General features: G+C 38.4%; 1 protein-coding gene across 1 annotated transcript in view; it reads right to left on the bottom strand.

The window, feature by feature from the left end:
• ebf1a (EBF transcription factor 1a) overlaps positions 1–18611 on the bottom strand; it is a 126321-nt gene extending 107710 nt beyond the window's left edge. Inside the window, exons 1-6 of the mRNA XM_016552384.1 lie at positions 18293–18611; positions 17388–17544; positions 16518–16581; positions 15583–15638; positions 6498–6571; positions 1690–1758 (exon numbers count right to left, since the gene is read on the bottom strand). Coding sequence (XP_016407870.1) covers positions 1690–1758; positions 6498–6571; positions 15583–15638; positions 16518–16581; positions 17388–17544; positions 18293–18426 — 554 coding nt within the window. The 5' untranslated portion in view covers positions 18427–18611. The remainder of the gene's footprint in view (positions 1–1689; positions 1759–6497; positions 6572–15582; positions 15639–16517; positions 16582–17387; positions 17545–18292) is intronic.
• Between the last annotated feature and the right edge of the window lie 18 nt (positions 18612–18629).

Genomic DNA, 18629 nt, shown 5'->3' with positions numbered 1-18629 from the left:
TATGGGGACCAAATGTCCCCACAAGTATAGTAATACCAGTACATTTTGACCTTGTGGGGACATTTTTTAGGTCCCCATGAGGAAACAAGCTTATAAATCACACAGAATGGAGTGTATTGAAAATCTGAAATAGCAGAATGTTTTCTGTAAGGGGTAGGTTTAGGTGTAGGGCGATAGAAAATATGGTTTGTACAGTTAAAAACCATTACGCCTATGGAGAGTCCCCACAAAAAATGGAAACCAGTGTGTGTGTGTGTGTGTGTGTGTGTGTGTGTGTGTAGCCTATTTTATATTATTTAGGCACTTATAGGCTATAGATTGACAGAATGTTCTAATTCAACATGCCATGGGAAGTCAATTTTAACATTTTCTTATAATGATATTGTTTATTTCTTACTCCTTAACAGTTCATCAGGCTCTGAATGATTTAATCTATGCCATATTTTGGAATAGGCCTATCTGAAGGCCATGTTCCATAGTTCTTAACTGTAGCATTTGTTATAATAAGACTAGCCTATTAATCATTACCAGGCCAATAATGACTTTTTTAAATTAATCAATATAGCATTTGTTATGAAGAAACAACCGCCTGCACATTTAGAACCAATAGCTACAAGATGCCAAAGTTGTAATAAAAATCTAGTCCCTTCACAGATTATCTAATATAAATTCTACAACAAGTTTGACTAAATTTTACACAATAAATAAGCCTACAATAAAACGTGATAAATTCTAGTAAAGGTGGTCATGAGTAGTTTAAAAAGATTTTAATATATGCTAGTGCTGGTTCAAGAGTGTTTTCTCCTCTTTTCATCAGTCTTTTTAGTTTATTTGCCTTTTTAGATACTGTTCGTCTTTCTCCACAGCATTTTAAAGTGGCTGTTTCTCTAAATAATTCAAATAGATCACATATTTGACCATCAGCTTTGTGATGGGAATGGCTCGTGCAAATCTTATCACACTTCTCAGAGTATACAGTGATTAACCTTGGTATAAATATTTGGGGAAGGGGGGGTTGTACTTGCTAGATTTGGTTATTGGGGGGGTTACTACACCCCTGTACATACCAATACAAAGTGTGGGGTCAGTAATTCTTTTTTTCATCAAAAATACATAGTATTATTGTGAAATATTATTACAATTTAAAATGACTGTTTTCTATTTAAATATTTTAAAATAAATTTATTTGATCTTATCCATGTTGAAAACAGATGTGCTGCTTAATATTTTACAGAAAACCATGATGATTTTTAGAATACTTTGATAAACAGGAAGTTTAAAAGAACAGCATTTACTTCAAATATAAATCTCTTGTAAGATTATTAATGTCTTTAATGACATCCTTGATCAATTGAATGCATTCTTTCAAAAAAAAAGTCTTACTGACCCCAAACTTTTGAACAGTAGTGTACACTGGTAGTGTATGAAGATATAAAGATGTATTTTCTTTTTCATTTTGGGTCTTAATTGTTTTAGGAAAGTGGAGTGTGGAAGGGAAACTTAGAGCAAAAATGCTCCTGTGTCAAATTAAATATGGAATCTACCCTGACAAACTGTGTTAGCCTTCATTATTCACTACATTTCAATAACACCACTTTCAACACTTCCACTGGACTTCCTGTCTAGCAAGGCGTGTAATGATCAAATATGTTGAAACGCACATACAAACATCTGATATCCAGCTCTTACCTGTCAATGATGACCGGGTCAGAGGGCGTCTCGTTGCGATTGCCACAACTTTTCTTGTCACAGCAGCGGCTAAAAGAGATGGAGGGAGCGAAAGAGAGGAAGAGAGCAGTTAACCTGGGTGTTACTGCACATATGTCAGCACTGACCTCAAACACAGTGGTGAAGGAAGAGGTAGCAATTATAAAGCAGTCTTTCCTTCGCTCCTCCAAGGCAGACATTCACTCCTGCTGTACACACAGCACACAATATGCTGCCTCTTGGCCTGTGTATTAGTAATTACTGCTAACAGACTGCCCGACTCAGGGACGGTCACTGAAGGATTAGAAGTGTGGCTGATAACAGGGCAGTTATCGAGTGATGGAGAGAGAAGACGAGGCCAGAGAGCAGGAAAGGAAAGAATACAGGAGGAGAGGTGAAAATAAAGAGGGCACTTAAAGGGGACTCTTTTAGAATACATCCTGGAAGGATTTCAGGTCGGACAGAAGGGGAAAGTTGCCTGTGTGTGTGTTTTTTAAGGTGTTGCAAATGTGTTCCCAAAAGAAAATGTTTTATTTAAATATACACTATATTGCCAAAAGTATTAGTTAAACCGAACAGGTTTATTTCCATGAGTACAAATCTTAATGTTTAAGCATATAATGATATTCTAGGGAATTGTGGGCTTCTAATTTTATAGCAACAGTTTGGACAGGACCCTTTTCTATTCTAACATGGCAATGCCTCTGTGTATAAGGCAAGGTTCAAATAGAAATGATTGATTCAATCAGTGTGGAAGAACTTTGACTGGTCTGCCAAGTCAGAGCCAAGTCCTAATCCCAGCTGAACACTTCTGGTGTGACTTTAAAAGCAGATCTTGAGCCAAAAACTCATCACCAAACACTAATGACTTGAATATATGGGTACAGTCATTTTAGACACTTCGAAAACTGTTCAACAGAGATGGAAATACAATTTTTAAATACACAAATTATGTTTCCATCTTTGTTGCCACAGTTTTGAAAGTGCCTTTTTCTGTTCTAAAGAAGGTGTGTCCCAATACTTTTGTCCATATAGTGTATTTATTATGTAATATTTCTATAAATAAATTATTTTAATTCTAAATGAAAATTATAAACTATAAATAAGAAAAAATCACTATACTATTTATATATAAAATATATATTATATATCAGATATATTTCTATTTTAAAATACAATATTTTTGTGTATATGTGTATATGTTATATATATTTAAGATACAGATATATATAAAATATTTATTATTATTATATATAATTGATATATTTATTAACTTTATATATACTTTTTCTAATTGATATTTATTTTTATAGTTAATGAAAACAGAAAAAAGTCGGCACACTCAGGCTCCCAAAATTTTTATAGTTAATAAAATTATAATGGTTTTGATGCGCAATCTATTATCATCTCCTAAATATCAAATAAAATCAAGCAAAGTGTGATGATGGTTTAGTATGTTAGTCAAACAGCCCACTCACATCTGAATGGTTGTTTTTTGCCTGATTAAATATGCGCCTATTTTTTCTATATTTAATCTCATAGGTTACTCTGCATGGGACAGCAGAGGAGAGCAAGATGGATACTAGAGCATGAGCAAGTGAAAGACGACAGGAGGGATGGAAAGGAGGTGTATACATGATGTCTTTGGTGGATGGAGGCTGGCGGTAAACAGCAGGTGGGGCGGTGGGTTCAGGTTTCCCAGCACAGATGGCAGAGGGGCTCAATTGAGAGAGAGTATAGGAGGCGTCATGTGATAGGAGCAGAACCGATCTGTGTGTGAGTGGGCTCCTTTAGACCTGATGAGCTTGATAACATGGATTGAGCTTGACCCCTCATTCACGTCTAAGCACCCTCGTTAGTTTGGACACAGTGTGGTCGGGCTTCTGTCTCAGTTTACTCTTGCTGTCGTATTTTTACCTTCCTCTGCTCTCATTTTTTCTCACTCCTCTGAGAGCAGTCAAGTCTTTAACAATGTTCTCTCAGAAGTGGGTCACACAGGAGCAAAGCTTTCTGGGATGCGAGGGGTGGGCACAGATGGATTTGACACTCCGATAACCCAACAGTCAGCCGGAGCCCAAGGGAAACCGCAACACGGCCGCCCCCCACCACCCGTGAACCTCCAAGACCCCCCCCACCAACGCAATGCTAATGACTCCATGCATGCTCTGGCTTCATTCAGGGGGATTTTTCACCCATTCCGGCTCATTCTGCTCCATCCCAGCGGACCTGCAGGGAAACCGTAATCTTTAATCTCAAGCGTTTCCTCCTGCTGCAGCATTTGAAGAAATTAAATCCAAATTGCTGCACGTAATTACCAGGATGTGGCCCGCGCTGATGCCATTACAGCTGAACTGCCCTTAGCCCAGCTCCTTTACAGACAGCAGCTCTAAAATAGCCCCCAAAACCAAACAAAACAGCATTTCTCCAACTGTGACCACCCAGCCTTTAATAATCTGGCCAAGTTTGTCATGTTTCATCTGCACCACACGAACAAAACAAAACCTCATCAATCCGTGCATATGAGGATCTGGAACTCCATCATAAAGAGCCCAGAATTGCGTTTGAGTGATTGTTTCTAGCCTTGCCTCTGAGCGAGTTGTTTGGGAAAATGCGTCTCTGTCTCAAGCTTGCAGGCCCATGCGGCACCATATGGCTAATGGCAAGGCGTACAGCAATTAACAGCCCTGATTAATGGAGAGCAGTCTAATTGCAGACTGGTAATTGTGCCTTTCTCTCAGCACAGGCTCTGCATCGAAACACCATATATAGATGAAGAAGGGGAAAAGGAGGAAGATAGAGATGAGAATGAGTTCTTTACTTATTTGAAATAGATGCTTTTCATTTTCGCCTGCTTTTGGAAAGCTCTTTGGTATGAAACAGAGTACAGACATTTGCATCTGTGGGACCTTAAGGGTACCAGTAGCGATATGTACTTCAGATGTGATCTGTGTAATCCTACAGTGGCAGATCAAAGCTGACGTGGTGAGCCTTTGTAGACACGTATGGTACTAAGTGTTTGTGTCAATACACATCGTTAAATCAGTGACTATTTTGAAAGAACGATAACAGAAGGCTGTGTGCGCGCGCGTGTGTGTGCATGTAAGAAAGGTAGTGAGGGGGAGCGAAAGATTGAAAGAGAAAGAGGAGAGAGCCTTGGCTCGCCTGCACATATTTCATTGTCAAAACTCAAAGCAAGCTGCATTCATTAGCTGTGGAATAACAAGAGGATTCTTATTGAGTAATGAGTTTTTCCTTGTCCTAATTAACCAAGCATGAGTGGTATATTTTTAGTAGAAAACTGTTCAAATGCTCTCCACTTCAACCAAAAATAGATGAGGACTCATCTCCACAACCCAGTTTTAAGTGCAAGGAATTTATCTTTTGATTTTAATTAAAGGTGCATGGCTTTCTCTCGCTCTCTTTTCTTGCAGAGCAGGAAGTGGATGACCTGGATAGAGATTCAAGAAGGGAGAGAGACAAGGGTTGCTCTGAACTTAAGGTCCGTCTTTGTTAATTTTTCATCTCTTGAAACTCCATTGCTTATGCTGTCGCTACAAACAGGGATGTGCAAAATTCAGAATTGGCTCCCTTTCAATTCAATAATGTGAATTTAATAGGAAGTTAAATATGCATATCTGCAAATGAATGAATAATGGATAAAGAAAATCGTTGTTTAAGTCAAATTATCTGCTTTCATGGTACTTTTTGGCTCTATATGGGGAAAAAGCAGCATAATCAATTCTGTCTAACATCTCTATTTATTTTCAGCAGAAGAAAGTAAGTCATGCAGTTTTGTAACAATGTGAGTTGTTCATGTTGTTTTTATGTTTGGGCAAACTATTGCTTTGACATCTAGTACATCATCCATCCATCCATTCATCCATCTATCTCTGTAAACCTTCAAGGCTACACTTTTCGTCAGAATTACAAACAAGTTCAAAGTTTGTCTTGACAAACTTAGCTTTTTAGTTAAAATTTTAGTTAAAATTTCAATTGCAATTAGTTATTCAAGTTGCAATTCTGCATCCTTATTGCTCAGTTCAAATTCAGTACAAATACAGGAATTACAATTCTGGAACACAAAATGAACAGGTACAGAAATGTATTTCTCTGCTTGCCTTTTGTGTGTGGGTATTTATGCCATCAATAAATAAAATAAGCACCACCAATCACTGAAACATCAGCCTCCAAAAATAGAAATGCTGCCTGGCATCTTTTCTGGACAAAGCCAAGCTTTGATTTCTAAGGCTGAGGCAGAGTCTGGGGGAAAAAAAAACACTTCTAACTCTGATAGAAAACAGGCTGGCATACGTTTATCAGGATCCCATTTTAACTGGTGAAAAATGATCTGGGTGTGTCTTGTGTAATAGTGCATCGTAAGTCTAAACTTGAGCCTTGATATAAACGTACTGCATCCCTCTTAAATAGAAGTAAACTGTTTATGCAGTTTTGACGGATGTGTATGATAAATTAAAGAATAATGATCTGATCTTTCAGCAAATTTATAGTAATGTTAATCTATCCTCCCCCTTATGTCTAATTTTACAACAGGGCTTACACAGCTGTGTGTGTGTGTGTGTGTGTGTGTGTGTAAGCAGAAAGCTCAGTCCTGTCACACTAACGCTGGATCCAGAGGTCTGCAGTCTTGCCAAGACCAAAACGATGCCAAAGTAAAGCTCTCACAGTCAGCGGGCAGAGCTTGGTAGGGAAGGTTCAAGAGCTTGATTGTGTAATAGTGAAGGAGGGAGTGTGGTGTACAGTGTGTGTGTGTGTGTGTGTGTGTTTCTCACCTGCACATGATCTCGTGCGTCAGCAGGACCCTGCACATCTCTGGGTTTTTGTCTTGCCCTTCATAGATAATTGCCTGATGAACAAGAGAAGGTGGAAAAATGTGGTTAGAGAAAATTGACAAACAACATTTTCTCCTTGTGGTGTAAACGCTCTGAGCATGCACACATTTCCATGACTAATTCCCAGGGTGTTTAAATCCTATCATGAAAAGAATCGAATGTCTGCTTGCATCGGTTCACTGAAACAGAAACATTATGACATCACATCATTACGCCATACACACAATGCAGCACTCATAGGCGGTTATGTGACCCTTATTCCATCTGGCAGAGGACTGCCGTTGAAAGATCTCATGCAGCATGGGAATGATCAGGTCAGTTTTAGTTTCTGTTATCAGAATGTTCTGTTCATTTGGTCCCATGTTTCTCACTCTACACATTGGGCTCTGAATTTCATAGATGTCTTTTCGTTTCAGCTAATCAATCAATCAAAACTGCCCACGTGCACCGTGGGAATGCTTGTACAGAGTCTCTGTGTGCAGGGTGGGCCGTCTATGACTGAGCCAGGCTCAAAGTGGGCAATTTAATGCCCACTTACCTGCTGCAATGGAAAACGATCCCTAACCGCCTCTCTAAGAGCTTAAACTTGGTGCATTACGTTTGGTTATGTGAGAACCAATGGTGTTTGGTGTCAGGCAACACACAAAGTTTGAACGTGCACATCTGTGATTCAATGAATAAAGACTTAGATTTCTGTGTGCGCCACATAACACTATTGGTACTTTTTGAATCTATATGGGAAAGAGCAGCGCGATCATTCAGTCTAAGATCTCTATTTGTGTTCCACAGAAAAAATAGTCATTCAGGTTTTAATGATGACAAGAGGTTTCATGTTTGTGTGAACTGTTACTTTAATATCCAATCTAATACATCATCACTTGTATCTGATAACTGGCCAATGAGTTTATTTATTTTGTTTCACATTTGACACAAACTACCAATGCTAGATGTTTATTGTAACAGAGCTGCACACAATTTGTGATTCAAACTGAATGTAAGAATGTTCATGTAACTGTCATTTTTAACTAAAAAAGTTTGTCAAGACAATTTGATAGATAGATACTGTAGATAGATTCCAGAATGCCCAGAATGCATTAGCTGTGTAATTTAATTGAATTCCAATTCAGAAAACTCCTCTTTCTGTCATTCCAATTAAACTTCCTGTGGGGCTGTGGCTAATTTAATTCCAATTCCCTCCCATGAATTGAAAAGAGGCCTGAATTTTGCACAATCCTGCATTGTATGCTCTTGGCAACATTCAGAGCCATCATTTGTTGCTCGTTGGTTTAATTAAAAGCAGACAGGGAGAATCAAAAGAACTGTGTGTAGTGTTTGTTAGACTGTGCAGATTACTGTCCTATTATGTCATAGCGGACCACCCTTGCCACAGTGCCCACCCCCCACAGGCATCCGGGGCTCACAGATTGGTTAATAATACAGAAACACAAAACATTATTGCTCAGCAAAGCACCCTTATTACTACATGAGAAAAGATGTTTGTGAAGTGAAAACAGATAAAGGAGGACAAACAGATAAACTGCTTAATTACAGGTCCCTCTAAAGATGTGTTGTACTCCAGCTAGTGTGAAATAGCCCTCTAGGAAAGATGTGTGCATGTGAGCTGCCATAAGTCCGCATCTGTGAGACCCTGTGCATGTGTATGCATTCAAGCATGTATTTGTGCATTAGCATGTGTGTGTTTATGTGAGCGGCAAGCAGTTGGGCTGCCAGACTGGAGCATAGCGAGCCATCTGGCCCAGCTAACACTTCATCCAAAAACCTCAGCTTTGTTTCCATCCTCCAATTCCACACAAGATGTCCCCCACAGCCGTGAATCAGTGACTCTACTCAAAACATACACACACTGCAGCCTATTAACAGGCTGCTCTCTGTCACACACACACACACTTAAACCCGTTTGCCATGAATCACTCCCTCTTTCTCTCTGAACACACATATACATGCCACCCATGGCAACTGAAGACACAGAAAAACAGCTGATGGTTCTAATGAGGAACTATTTCCCTCACAAGTGCACAATGCTTTTTCAATTACATGAAACACTTGTTTGAAAACAAGTTTTATAAGTAAAGCATCAGACCCAGAAAAAAAGAAGAAAGTTTATTCATATTTGATGTTTTTTATTTCCTGTCATTGCTGTGACTTGAGGACATAGGTGATCGGGGACATTTGTTTGTTAGGTTTCACATTGTGGAAATGAGGGTGAAGGTCCTCTAAAAGCGCACAAGCATGTATCACTGTCTGAGCCTAGAGCCTCGACCCCGCAGGCTTTCTGAGAGGAAGCGGGAGGCAGAGAGAGCAGTTCAGGCCACACAAAGACGTCCTCTACACCACCACACATTCATTTCATATATAAGCCAGGCTATTTATCACACAAAGCCCCTGCAAACAGACTCGGAATAACTCCATGCCGAGAACAGTATATAAGTGCCTGGAACAAGTGTGAAAACAGTTTGTCAATTTCTGCTCAGAGGCAAACACGACAATGGTCGTGCATCCTCCTCTGGATTCGAGCTAGTGCAACACCAAGCATCTTTGGGTGGATTTTTCTGTAGCCCCTGTCGTCACATCTATCGTGCAAAGGCAAAATGCTGCATGTTGTTTATGTCAAGACTGAACTTTGGTCTCTTAAAGGGCTTTTAACCCAACAAAAACATAAAATATATATACATGCACATATATACTGTAACAAAATCTATTTTAGGACTGTAAAAAGTAAATGTAAATCTGCTGTGGAGTTATATTTATTGTGAAAAGTGCTGTACAAATAAAGTTGAATCTAAATAGCTTTTTTTCTTAGGTTTATACATCTAACATGACTCTAATGGTATGCAGAAAAATATATAGTGTACTATCTACAATATAAATTAAGTAATTTAATAAAATGCTAAAACCAACGTAAATAATTTCCAGATAATTTAGTAAGGTAATAATATTTTAAAAAATTATATAAATATTTAATTTTCTAAACAATATGTTGTATTCATTATATCATACTCATGTTTTTTTCTCAGACAGTAAAAATGAGCCTTTATAATAATAATAGTAATAATAATAAATATTATAAAATATATTAAATATTATAGATTAGGGGTTATTGGCGTTGAAAAATTGAAAACACCTTGTTTTAGACTATGATCAGTCTTGTGTCAGGTGGGTTTGCTTCAGTTATGCTCAGATTTAGAGAAAATGCGTCTTTAAGATTATGGTGTATAGTAGCTTTGAATGCTTTTTCTTTGCTACAGATTTCACATTTTCAATGTAGATGAGTAGACTTAATCACTGGGATCTTTAGGCCCTCGTGTGTGTAAATATTTGCAAATGAGTAGCATTAAGCCTTTATGTGACCTGGCACAGAGCGGCCATTCACGACCTATCTGACATCATCAGAGTCTCCAAACAGCTAGTGATTACAGGAAATATCTAATATAGGAGATTTGTGTCACTTTGTTGCATGTCGTGTACTTTGGGGAAGTGTTTCTGGCATGTAAACACACCCTATTCCGTAATTAACAGGAAAAATGCGTACACAAGCAGAAAGAACGGCCGAGACCTCCCTCTCTCCCGTGCAAATTTATTTAGGAATCTGCCCGAAGCTTAGCTCTAGAAAACACACACAGCAACAGGCGAGCTACAGCTCAGAGTTACCAACCAGTTCCAGCCCAGCACTTTTCTGAACAAAGCTCTCCTTAAGGAGGGCCACGGAGCGCATGAAACATGCATGGCACGGTGCGCCGAGGTGTGTGTGAAGCTTTCATTAGGCCCTGATGCTGCTTTTAATGCATATTTTATATTGCACAAACTGCTCCTCAAATATCGTTTGAGAGCCGCCAGTGCCGCCTTGAACTGACAGCCGCATCTGAGGCATGTAAACAATGCACTGTAAATACATGAAAACACATTTCCCTCTTTGTTACCATCACGCTAGCGTGTCAGCGCAGTGTGTGTGCGCATTAAGCCCGTGTATGTGATTCGCTTTTGTTCTGCGCTTCAGCTGTTGAGGGAAACAGTTGGATGGAAGGATAAAGAGTGAGAGAGAGAGTCTTTTACTGCATTGTCTTCATCAGATCTGTCATGAGCTCATGCGTTGATCACAGATACGGCCTGTCAGCTTGACACCCGCTCCATCTCTCCTCACCCGTGCCAACCGTTCCCACAGGCAAACCGAGAAAACCTATATGGAGTTTATTGGGAGTGTGAGCACAAGACGGCCGCTGAATATGTCAGTTTTATGCACTGAATGTGAACTGTTTTGATCCTTGCAGCTCTAGCCCAAGTTGTTTAATTGTCTCTAATAGCTGTGCGTATGTACAGAAGCTAACTGTGTGGTCAGGCGACTGGACTTTACCGCCTTGCTAAGTGCTAAAGAGAAGTGTGTGTTGAACAGCTCTATAAACCTGCTGATCAGCCCTCCTGCCTGACACTGCCAAAGCCAGCACATGCTGAGTGGAGAGGCGCTCTGTAGCCTCTCTGTACAGAGTTATGGGGCTTTAATGGGAAATCTTAAACACATTGCGAGCACTCCTCAGCATATGTAGGCTGACTGCTCACCGCAGAGTGGTTTTGGACCGGGTTTTCCCGAAAGGCATTTAAAGACCAGCTAACACTCTGTCATAACCTAAACCGTGTTTCACGCTGACATGGACGAGTAAAAAAACAGCAGTCAAATGACGAGAGCAGAAAAGTCTAAAGTGGAGCCAGGCTTAAGGTCTTAACACAAAAAGGTATGCTCACATGCATGTGTCCATTGTGCACTGTCAGTAATTTATTAATGTCACATTCAAACAAAGCAACTTTCTTTTGGTCAATGAGTCAAAACCATGTGACCAATTTGAGCATGTTGCAAAATCTGTGGTAGTAAATTTTTCACCCTTTTCGCACTCAAAAATTTGTTTAGCAACAGTAAATATACCTTGCCCCTAAAAAAAAAAGAGTTATTGTTTGCAAATATGGGAACGTTTGAGAAAGGGATTCTGGGAAATGTAGTGAAAAAGTCTTCTGTTATTGAAAGAACTGAGCGGCATTTACCATGTTTTTTGGACATTATACTATGATAATACCAAGTACCTACACCGTCAGAAAAACAATACACACAGGAAAAAAAAGTGTGGGGAGGGGGTGCAAAATTGTACCTTTTGGGGTACAACAGCTTGTCACTGGAGCAGTACCCTTAAAAGGACATATTTGTACATTTTTTTACCCCTATTAGGTACATATTAGTACTTTAGAGAAGTAATACGTACCCTTAAGGTACTACCTAATAGGGGTAAAAAAGGTACAAATATGTCCTTAAGGGTATTGCTCCAGTTACAAGATGTTGTACCACAAAAAGGTACAATTCTGACCCCTTGTTTTCTGTGTAAAAAAGTTGTACCTTTAGGGGCTTGTCACTGGTACCCTTAAAAAGACAACTTTGTACCTCAGCGTGACAATATGCACCCTTTGGGTACTACTATGAAAAGGTGCAGTTGTTCCTTTAACAGTACTGCCACACTGACCAGCTGTTGTACCCCTAAAGGTACAGATTTTGCACGTTTTTATGTAAATACCAAAGTACCATGCTTTACTATCTGATACTAGCTAGCATGTTGACTCGGCTGCCAAACTCTCTTCCACACACACACTATCTCTCTTTCTCGCTCACTCAGTGGCACCACATCATTAACAGGTATGGCAAGGCAGTTTGCCACAGAAATAGCCAGTAAATCAGTCGGTAATATATGTGCACGTGGGAGACAACCCTGGGGAGATAAACGGCTTTTTATTGAGACACTCAGTGAAAGGCTGAGCCGAGGCCAGGCCCCTGGCCACTGTATTTACCTCAGGGGTGTCAGAGAACAGTCTCTCTCCCTCAGCACAACGCTCCTGCCTTTCACCCACACACATAAATCTGTCCCGCTACACGCTGGCCAAACCGCTGAGCAGAGCGAGGGCAAGAACTAGCATCAGTAACAGCACCTAGCTTCTTGCACATAAACATTAATGCAAAGGAAATTATAAACCACAAACAAATCACACAATACAGAAAGGGGAGCTGCGGAACTGTTTGAGCCAAATGTAACATCCAGGGATTTTGTAGTAGGAATTTCTGAATAGAGATGAATGCTTTGGGTCATGACAACAAGTATATTAGTGAAAATGTAGCATTTGCTCTTTTTTTTTTTTTTCCAAAAATAAAATATATTTAAAAATAATTGTAATACTTGTAAAATAAATATTAGAAATTATTACATAATTAATACATTAATTTATAGTTGTTATAAAAATATATATAAATTATAATACATTTAAGAACACATTCTGTAAAAGACTAAATGCTGCAGTACCTTTAGGGGCTTGTCACTGATACCCTTAAAAAGACAACTTTGTACCTCAGCGTGACAATATGCACCCTTTGGGTACTACTATGAAAAGGTGCAGTTGTTCCTTTAACAGTACTGCCACACTGACCAGCTGTTGTACCCCTAAAGGTACAGATTTTGCACGTTTTTATGTAAATACCAAAGTACCATGCTTTACTATCTGATACTAGCTAGCATGTTGACTCGGCTGCCAAACTTTCTTTCACACACACTATCTCTCTTTCTCGCTCACTCAGTGGCACCACATCATTAACAGGTATGGCAAGGCAGTTTGCCACAGAAATAGCCAGTAAATCAGTCGGTAATATATGTGCACGTGGGAGACAACCCTGGGGAGATAAACGGCTTTTTATTGAGACACTCAGTGAAAGGCTGAGCCGAGGCCAGGCCCCTGGCCACTGTATTTACCTCAGGGGTGTCAGAGAACAGTCTCTCTCCCTCAGCACAACGCTCCTGCCTTTCACCCACACACATAAATCTGTCCCGCTACACGCTGGCCAAACCGCTGAGCAGAGCGAGGGCAAGAACTAGCATCAGTAACAGCACCTAGCTTCTTGCACATAAACATTAATGCAAAGGAAATTATAAACCACAAACAAATCACACAATACAGAAAGGGGAGCTGCGGAATTGTTTGTGCCAAGTGTGACATCCAGGGATTTTGTAGTAGGAATTTCTGAATAGAGATGAATGCTTTGGGTCATGACAACAAGTATATTAGTGAAAATGTAGCATTTGCTCTTTTTTTTTTTTTTCCAAAAATAAAATATATTTAAAAATAATTGTAATACTTGTAAAATAAATATTAGAAATTATTACATAATTAATACATTAATTTATAGTTGTTATAAAAATATATACAAATTATAATACATTTAAGAACACATTCTGTAAAAGACAAAATAAAGATCAAATTAAAATAACTGTAAGATGAGTTTTAGTATTTCTCTCACTCTCCACTTCTCAATAAGCACACATACACACACATAACAAAGCAAAACAGTAGCAACAGGGTGGAACAATAGGGTAAGCGTGCTGGTATGTTTAAATCACATGATATACTAAGTGTTCAGAGCGTTAGCAGGTTGTCTGTCACAGTGCCTGCTAATTATCTCATATCCATACACACTTTATCCTGGCTGGGATTACACATATACACACATTACTTGTCATACAAAATTACTATTATGAAAACATCTCATAAAAAACACAATTATTTTAGTGATTAATCAAAACAGCTTTGCATATTTATTTGATTACAAGTGTACTTTAAATATTTTTATCTCGTTTACACTTATGAACTACTCGCAGCTGTAATTGCTGTTGAATACACTTCCCTAAAGTGTCTTCATAACAACATTTCTAGACAGAGATCATGGGAGAGGGAATGAGGAGACGAGTGGGAAAGAGAGAATGAGAGAGAGGAAGAGCCTGTTTCTGTTTTAAAATTTAAGAACACATTCTGCAAAAGACTAAATGTTTTATACTTTTAGACAAAATAAGCACCAAATTAAAATAACTCTGAGATGAGTTTTAGTATTTCTCTCACTCTCCACTTCTCAATAAGCACACATACACACACATAATGAAGCAAAACAGTAGCAACAGGGTGGAACAATAGGGTAAGTGTGCTGGCATGTTTAAATCACATGATGTACTAAGTGTTCGGAGCGTTAGCAGGCTGTCTGTCACACCGCCTGCTAATTACCTCATATCTATACACACTTCATCCTGCCTGGGGTCACACATACACACATATTACTTGTCATACAAAATGACTATTAAGAAAACAGCTCATAAGAAATACAATTATTTTAGATATTAATCAAAATAGCTTTTCATATTTATTTGATTACAGGTGTATTCTAAATATTTTTCTCTCGTTCATAATTATGAACTAAACTTTGAACTCAAATTTATTGTCACACTTCTTGACTCACAACTATTTGCGTGGTTGAATACACTTCCCTAAAGTGTCTTCAAAACAACATTTATAGACAGAGATCATGAGAGAGGAAGTGAGGGGGCGAGTGGGAAAGAGAGAATGAGAGAGAGGAAGAGGCTGTTTCTGTTTTAGGGGGAAAAGGAAGAGCGCCACATATGAGATTGTGAGGTCACTCTTGCTGCCCTGTGTTTTCTCATATGAGTTTTTCTCCAGGGTTAAAGCTCACAACCTGCACGGTTAATATGACAAGCTATAACAACACACACATACGTGTGTGTTCATAACAAACATCTGTTCCCACAACACATTTGAATATGCAAGAGAGTCACGCGCATACACACACACTCAAAAACTTATGCTGTTTAAACATTGAAAGGCACCGCTGGATAATCCCCTGTGCCAGACAATGAATACAACTGAAAGTCTCTTTCTTTCTTTCCCTCTTTAGCTATCAATCTCACTGTCACACGTATGCACATAAATACATGCATACGCTCAGTCATCTTAAATGATGTCCCAGAGAGAGTATGTCATATTTAGACACTAACCGATCCTCGTGCCCCTGAGGCATGCTAGAGTGTGTAACCCCAAACTCACCAGGGTGCACGGCACACGTTCACTCTAGCTGCATATCACACACAGACTCTCACCAGACGATTCACCAGCGAACCGTGGGGATTTTGAAATAACGTCCTACCTGTTTGGTCATGGAGTCAATCAGGCGTACATAAAAGTCCTGTTCTGTTCTGATGCCTGTAGAGGAGAGAAGATAAGTCCTCTTTAACTCACAATACAATGCAGGTCATATTCACAAACATAGATCAGAAATGAATCTGGCAGGTATAAATGTATCATTCACAATGACATGACTTTAATACAACATAGATGCTTCAAATGTCTAGACAACCCAACCCAACATAGACTGCAGACAGTGTTAAAGGATTATGGGGAAAAAAATGGCTTTGGATGAAACTCAAACTTATGTAGACCCACATACATAAACTAAAAATAAAAAATAGCTTTTAGAAAGAAAAAGCACAAGAAAAATGTACAGCTTATAAAAGAGTGAAATAGACATAATCAAAAATAACAATTACAGAAAACATGATTTTTAACAAAATAAAATATGTTCAAAACGTCTTGTAAAAAGGATGAGGGTCGTTAAGGACTGGCGCAACAAATTTTCAAACGCCTGGTTGTCATTTACCACATTAGTAGACAGAAAAGAGTGTACTTTCATTATGGCCAGGCCATTAGCTTCCATCAAAAATGAAGTGCACATTTCTGGAAAACGCGTAACCGGAAAAGTGCACTAATGGGGATCGTTTTGTGTTTCATTAATGTTTATAGTTAAAACGCTACGACTTTGCTGCGCATTTTAATCTCTTTCGTTTGAACAATTATACGAATTGTTATAACAGTATATTATTATTATTATTATTTCAGGACATTATATTCATTTGAATCAGTTTGATCTAGTTACATAATGAATTATTTATTTCTTTGTCACCCCTCCTTGTCGTTCTATCAGTCTCGCTGTCTTTTTATTTTATTCAGATTGTCGCGCTGAAGTAAATCCCTGATGTGTTTATGCAAAATTCAGTGAGTCTTAGATTATGCGTTTCTTCTTACCGTTGCTGTAAAGAAGCTGCAATCTGTAATGGATCCCATTGTTGGTCTTTTCTCCGGTAGATTCCTGCAAAAATAAATTCGATGGTTAGCAAGAAAAACCTATTTGACTATTTCTGAAGAACCCCGTGAGTCAGACCGGCTATTCCCTTGCGGACCAGGAGGCCGGAAAAAAAACTGCTAACGCACATGAGCCAAACAAAAACAGTACAAAATACATTTTCACTCAGTAAACGAACGAGTTAAAAATACTTAAATAATAATAATAATAAGTCTTATGTGTTGAACAGTGTGATTTCACAATTTAATAATGTATAGACGTGTACAAAGTGATTAAATATACAGTAAGCATTAATAGCCACATCTTTTAATGAAATCAGTCACTTCGCTCACTATGATTAAGTTACAAGTGCTTACAAAACATTATATTTGTGTTGAGTATTTTTATTAAAGCAGCATATGGTCCTTCACAATAATAAAAATAATATGTTTTTTAAATAGCATCTTGAAAGGGAATATTAACTTTATGACCTTAGGTTATCACTGTAATATTTCTGTAAAAATATAGCTAGCCAACAGATTCGTTAGTAAATGCATAAAGTACTGAAGGGAACAAATATAAAACATGAGGCTTTCTTAAATTATAAAGGATGAATATGTAAAAAAAATAAAAATAAATAAAAATATAATAATTAAATGGAGGTTTTCAGGGATTCATGCAGAACAGCAATTTAATGCAAGAATACGATTTATTGAGTATAGGCAAATAAGCTTTCAACTTTAGGCTAATATCAATAATATTTTATCTAGCCTACACTTTAATAATTATACCAATTTGCAAAACCAATATGCAAAAGAGAACGTTTCACTTGCCTTTTCTTTTTCAATAAATCCAACAAAAGTAGTTCTTTCAATTTCCACGGGTTGTCCTTGTCTGTCGTATAGCGCTAAAACGAAGTGGAAGAAGTTGGATTTGCGAAGATTTGAAGGAGGCTGCTTCTCAAAGTGTGCTCGAGCAAGACCCACTCCACTATGAACACATACAAGACAGAGAGAGGATGAAATATTTATATATGTATAATAAAAAAATAAAAACAATTAGTTTGTGATTATTTAATTACAATTTCCTAAAAAGGGTTCAAATGCATTTTTTTTTTTTTCAAATTGCAGTGCAAAAGCTCTTAAAATTTACTATTAAATGACAGTTTAATAGTTTAAACAAATAGGCTATTTAAAAGTAGCCTGTCTTTTAAAAACAGTCAGTGAGACGTTTTAATTTTATTCTCTTAAATAGCATAACAACAACAGATGTAATTGCTGTTAAAAAAAAATTAATTCATATAAATATAACTCAATCTAAGAACTCTGTTCAGCTGCTTATAACAAACTACTGGTCCGGACTGTCTTTCAAATTCAGTATTTAAAATTTAAAGCTACAGAATCAATGCAAAACTAGTGGTTGCAAAGTCACTTAGAAGAAAACGCGTATGGCTATTTTAACGTTAAGAATAATAATGTTAGAAATAGGCTAATAAAACCCGTTTTAATGTGACTTGCAACTCAAGCATTCTGTGTATTGGTGCCAACAGCACGCCGAAGAGGATGCTACGAACTTATCGCAGCAATAAATCAATCTCTTTGTCACCTGGTTATTAATAAGCAGATATCGCGCACTGATTAGGATGATATACAAGAGCGTTTTGTGTCGTCCCAGGATGATAAGCGCACAATATTCCGTCTAGTTGTTCCCGTAGCGCTGAAGACCGCCGCCGGCTTACCTCTGAGCGGCTGTGTTCGCATCCAACACTCCGGCACCCTGCATCCATGTCCGGACAGCGTTCATCCCGGCACCGATGGGCTCCTCTTTCATACTACTCCCGCTCCTTTGAATGCTGTCTTGAATCCCGAACATGAAAACAGACTCCTGTCACCGTCTCAGTCGGCGCTTGCTTCTTTTGATCGCTCCGTTAAAAAAGACAAGGAGAAGTGTATGGGTGAGCAGGTGTCACCGCGTTTGTCTCTATTAGCGCTTCCTCTCTGAAACAGAAAATAGAGCGACGTGCCAAAAGAAACGCGAGATGTCAACATCCAGGTTTGGGAACACCGTGCAACAAT

The sequence above is a fragment of the Sinocyclocheilus rhinocerous genome, unplaced genomic scaffold (assembly GCF_001515625.1).
Source record: "Sinocyclocheilus rhinocerous isolate Xijiao unplaced genomic scaffold, SAMN03320098_v1.1 scaffold584, whole genome shotgun sequence".
Classification (NCBI taxonomy): Eukaryota; Metazoa; Chordata; class Actinopteri; order Cypriniformes; family Cyprinidae; genus Sinocyclocheilus; species Sinocyclocheilus rhinocerous.
Note: the sequence above shows the minus strand (reverse complement) of the source record. Positions and strands in the feature narration are given on the sequence as shown.